Below are 5,463 nucleotides of genomic sequence, written 5' to 3'. Positions count from 1 at the left end.
TAGATATAGATTACTAGAGGTGGTTAATAGGTTGGTAGTGGTTACATACTTATATATAATTACATATTTTCTTTTTAGAAATTAAAAAGTTTAAGGGCAAAGTAGGAAAGTGAAATTACACTATGATAGTTATTTCATATTTTCCCTTTATATATAACTACTGTGTACATGCACTTCGTATCTACCGACCAATTGTATGGTACTACATATTTAATTTTTATATATTTCATTTTTTATAATTAGAATATATTTGTTGTATACGGTGTACTTTATATTATAATTTTGTGTGTTTATAATAATATTTAGTTTAAGGTGAGAGATATGGTTAATTAATGGGTTAGTAGTGGTTAATTATGATTATATGGTTATTTATAAAAATTAAATAATGTGAACGACAAAATAGGAAGTAAAAATTACACCATAGTTAAAGTAACACCTGACTTTATATAGTATAGAAGATAGATATAGATAAATAATTTAAATATTTATATATAATTGTATATAATTCATCATCAATTTGTATTATAATAAAGAATAAATGAGAGATCTTTGACTGAAAATGTATAAAAATTTTACCTTCATTTTTTCTCTTCTTACATCACATGCACTACACCTTACTCCCTTTTCTTTTTCGACTCAAATACTTTCTTTTTAGACTCACTCACTTTCTTTCTTTCGTCTTTGTTTCACTTGCATCATCACATAACATTAACACTACTTTTTTCTTCTACCTTTAGTTTTTTCCAATCTCCTATAACAAATCAAAACACAGATAGAGAATGAAAACACAACACAGAAGTTCCAAGTCTATGTATCAACAGAGTTTTGATTCTTTGCTTTACGACCACACTAACAACAAATCCGATTCCAAACACTTCGATCTACAACCTTCTCCGTTCAACTTCCCGACCTCCTCCACCACCATCTCCACCGCCGCACCACCAACCCACAACTCCAAACCCCGCCACCGGAGATCAGTCTCCGCCGGAGCCCCATTAATCTACTCCGGCGGAGCTTCCACCATATCAACTCCCACTCCGGCCGGAAAAACCCTCAAACCGGGTTTACCCTCTCGTGGGTCGACCCGAACCGACGTGTTGGGTTCCGGTACGGTGAACTACGGCCGCGGCAGCATAATGCGCGGTGGTTCAAAGTTAAGCATTAATAGTAACAGTAATAGTAACAGTGGTGATGATAATCCAGTGGGTGCGTGTGTATCGATGGTGAAGCAGCGTGCAATGATTGGTTGTTCTGATCCTGAAGAGGTGAAGAGAGTTGGGAATGAGTTATATAAGAATGGGAATTTTGCAGCGGCGTTGGTATTGTATGATCGTGCTGTTTCAATGTCGCCGGGGAATGCTGCTTACCGGAGTAACCGGGCAGCGGCATTTACGGCTTTAGGAAGGTTAGGAGAGGCGGTTAGGGAGTGTGATGAGGCTGTTAAGTTGGATCATTCTTATGCAAGGGCTCATATGAGGCTTGTTTCTCTTTATATGCGGTAAAAAAATTAAATTTTTCTTTGTAAATTTTAGTCTCTATGTGGTGGAGTTAGATTTTTGTGTTTAATGGCGAGATGCATTGGAATGGGGTTTTTTGGTACTACCAAGGGTATCCTCTCACCCTTTCGGGGTGCATGACACATCTTGTTGGTGCATTGGATTTGTTTTGATGAACCACATGGATGGTTTAATTGTTATTTGAATGATTGATTTCTGTAGTTTGTGTTGTTTTCTAATAAGAACATAACATGTGAAGCAACTAATCAATGAAAATAAGAATAGAACATGTGCATACATTTTGTTCTTATTAGTAAAGAGAAAATAGCACCCCAAAAACAACACATAAGTTTTGTCAAGTTTGTTATTGGTATTTATCAATTATCATATGGGTTTTGTCAAGTTTTACACTTTTTGAAGACATGGGGTTATGACACAATACTAATGCGTTGTTTGATCATGTAGTCCTCTCCACTAGATAGGTAAAGGCTTTTTTGTGATTTGATTTTCTCATCTTGATTGATTTGGTGCCTGTTGACATTAGATTTGAGCATGGAATTTTTGTTAGCTAATTCTAGACTGTTGATTTAGAATTTCTGTAGCTTTGGGCAGGTTGAGAACTCGCGGCGACATCTCTTTCTTTCCGGGCTGCAGGAGGATCAATCTGAAGAGCAGAAGCTGAGGTTATTGGAGAATCATCTGAACCAATGTGAAGATGCACGGAAGGTTGGTGATTGGAAGAGAGCACTTAGGGAATCAGAGGCAGCCATTGCAGTGGGAGCAGATTTTTCACCTCAGGTAGGCTCTTGACTAATGAGCTTAAAATTTCGTATTTCCTAATATGCACACAGTTTCCATTGCTAACATGTTAGACTGCTACTTGCAGCTTGTTGCTTGTAAAGCAGAAGCTTATTTAAAACTCCGTCGGTTTGATGATGCTGAATCATGTCTGTCAAACATTCCCAAGTTGGAAGGCTGTCCTCCAGCCTGCACACAAACCAAGTTTTTTGGTATGATCGGTGACGCTTATGTGCCTTTTGTTGTTGCACAGATTGAGATGGCATTGGGAAGGTAAACACTTTTGATTCTAAATTGAAAACTATGTAAGAAGTTTTTGAGTGAGTGAGTAACAGATGATCGGTTATTTCAGGTTTGACAATGCTGTCACAGCAGCAGAAAAGGCTAGCATGTTAGATTACAGTAATATTGAAGTTGCTAAGATTGTAAATACCGTTAGAATGGTGGCAAGAGCTCGTTCCAGGGGCAACGATCTTTTCAGTTCCTGCAAATTTTCTGACGCTTGTTTTGCTTATGGAGAAGGCCTCAAATATGACAATGCCAACTATGTTCTATTTTGCAATAGAGCTATTTGTTGGTCTAAACTTGGGCTATGGGAACAATCTGTTCAAGATTGCAACCAAGCTCTCAATATTCAACCAAATTACGCCAAGGCCCTATTCCGCAGGGCTGCATCAAATACGAAGGTGATTCCAATTGCCATGTGCATATGAGAGTATGTTCATTGTTTATATGCTTTCCGAAGTTGTTTCATTGTCGTAATTTAAAAAGCATAATCTTGTTACAGCTTGAAAGATGGGCCGAAGTTGTTAAAGATTACGAGGCTTTGAAACGCGAACTCCCTCATGACAATGAAGTTGCTGAATCCCTTGGTCAGGCTCGACTTGCATTGGAAAAATCTCGCGGAGTGGTATATGGTACCAAATTCGGAGTTGAAGTTGAAGAAATCTCTGTACTAGATAAATTTAAAGCTGCTATTGGCTCTGCTGGTAATTTCAATACCTTTTTTGTTAATATCAACTATGTTTACTCAACATTTTTCTTGCTTCATTTATATATTTAATGAAAATTTGAATTTTCAGGTGTTTCTGTAGTTTATTTCAAAGAGGCATGGAATAAAGTATGTGAAGAAATATATCCATTCATAAATACATTGTGTGTTAGATATCCTTCTGTCAAATTTATCAAGGTATGCAATGCAAGTGCCTTTTGTAAGTTGTAACAACAGAGATATGCTACTCAGATCCTACCCCGCCCTAACGAAAACTTGTCATGCCAATTAAATTTTTTAAATCCTCATTACTATTGTTGTTTTTGCTTGTACGGGATAACGTAGAGAATCTGGGACAGGAGATATCTGTTCGCTTTTGTAAGCTTCACTAACATAATTTTCCTATCCTCCTAACTTTGTTTAAAATTGAATTGAAGGTGGACGTGGAAGAGTGTCTAGCAATAGCAAAAGCTGAAAGCATAAGAAGTGTTCCAACTTTTAAAATTTATAAAAATGGTGAGAAGGTAAAAGAGATGATTTGTCCTACCCATCAGTTCCTAGAGGACTCACTGAAGAAAAGTATTAGCTTCTAGCTTTTGGAATTCATACTTATTATTTACATTCACGTGCAAAAAAAAACCTTAGCAATTGAAGAAGGTGCTCCAAGAATTTGCTCTTAAATCATATTTAGTTCATAGGAATATCAGCCTTCCTTGTGATACATACAAATGAATACCATTTTTTCCGATGTTTGTAGGGAATTAAGTCTCACACCATTGTCTCGAGAATGATTTAAATATTTGTTGGGGTACTCCCCTCCTCGCCCATTTGTTTTGAGATAAAACATTCACAATGCTTTTCGGAAGATAAACCTCTAATAGATATTAGTTCATGTTTCTATATATATGTGTATATATAGGTTCTATCTAAGTAGGTAAAGATGATGAGGGACAATGTTTGTGCTTGGTGGAGATCAAAGTATGTGAAAGATTCTTTGTATGCATGGTCCATGCTGTTTTATTTCATTTTGCTTATCTTCACTACCTTGTCAACATGCATTTTGTCACTGTTTGCTAAATACTGTGGTGGAAATTAAACAATCTTGGAGGACATGGGTATGACAAGATGGCAAAAAAACCAATCTGAACAATCAATGCATACAAGGACTGTTGGGTCACTTGGGTGAATCAAAAAGTATGTTTTTGTTTGTCTATGTAATTGGAAATTGAATGTTATTCATTACCATCGATTTAGTTTTACTCTACATAATTAAATGATTAGGTAAAATTTTAATTATCTACATATTTAATTAGAGGATCAAAATTTAATTAATAAAAAATAAATAGTAAAGAGTCATATTACAAATTTCATCTAGTTATATAACTAATTTTATCATATCTATTCTAACATGGCATTGGTTTAATGATATAAGACTCTACCATAAACTAATCCGACCCTAAATATCAACCAGGTCAACCTTTAAACATTACCTGACCCTAAATCTGATTAAATATAATGCACATCTATTTTAGAAAAAGTTTTCTCAATATTATTTATTATTATGAATTTATAATTTGACATATAAAATAATATATGTATATATATTGCTAATCATGTATGTATGATAAAAACATTAGAGAGTTAATGATAATTTCGACCAAAAAAGTGAAAGAACTATGTATACATTTGAATAAAGACACGAACAAACATGATGAGTGAGTGACTATGAGACGGGTCATGCTTAGTCTCTACCCAGCACTAAATATTGACAAGGTTTAATATTTGAACCTGAACCCGACCCTAGACCTAACGAGACCTAACCCTATTCAAACTCGATCACGATCAAGCCGTACCAAATGAGCGGATAGAGTCGAGTCCTGCTCACCCCAGTTCCAAACTTCTCACAATTACAATACAAATTTATTTTGCCCCAACACCATTTTAGGAATAAAAAGAATAACTAATGTGCATCTGCTTAGGGTAGTTAACAAAATATGTTGAACTTTCAACTTGAATACGTATTATATTAAGTTTAATCAATTCAGTTAGACTAAATAATATCATATATAATTAATAATCATCTAAAAATATATAATTATAAATAAATACAAAATTTTATATAATTAGTAATTATGTATAATAATACTAAATTAACATTTCTTAAAACATTTTTTTATT

General features: G+C 34.7%; 1 protein-coding gene across 2 annotated transcripts; it reads left to right on the top strand.

The window, feature by feature from the left end:
* Window positions 642-4,046, top strand: LOC109345930 (inactive TPR repeat-containing thioredoxin TTL3-like). Of its 2 annotated transcripts, XM_019585216.1 has the most exons (8): window positions 642-1,498; window positions 2,099-2,294; window positions 2,383-2,567; window positions 2,647-2,980; window positions 3,082-3,283; window positions 3,377-3,483; window positions 3,723-3,925; window positions 3,969-4,046. In XM_019585216.1, the coding sequence occupies exons 1-7, from the start codon at window positions 780-782 to the stop codon at window positions 3,876-3,878; spliced, it is 1,899 nt and encodes a 632-aa protein (XP_019440761.1). In that variant the 5' UTR covers window positions 642-779; the 3' UTR covers window positions 3,879-3,925; window positions 3,969-4,046. The 2 variants fall into 2 exon arrangements, with proteins under 2 accessions (XP_019440761.1, XP_019440760.1); XM_019585215.1 differs by having other exon boundaries at window positions 3,723-4,046.

The sequence above is a fragment of the Lupinus angustifolius genome, chromosome LG04, assembly GCF_001865875.1.
Source record: "Lupinus angustifolius cultivar Tanjil chromosome LG04, LupAngTanjil_v1.0, whole genome shotgun sequence".
Lineage (NCBI taxonomy): Eukaryota > Viridiplantae > Streptophyta > Magnoliopsida > Fabales > Fabaceae > Lupinus > Lupinus angustifolius.
This window is presented reverse-complemented; position numbering and strand designations above follow the sequence as displayed.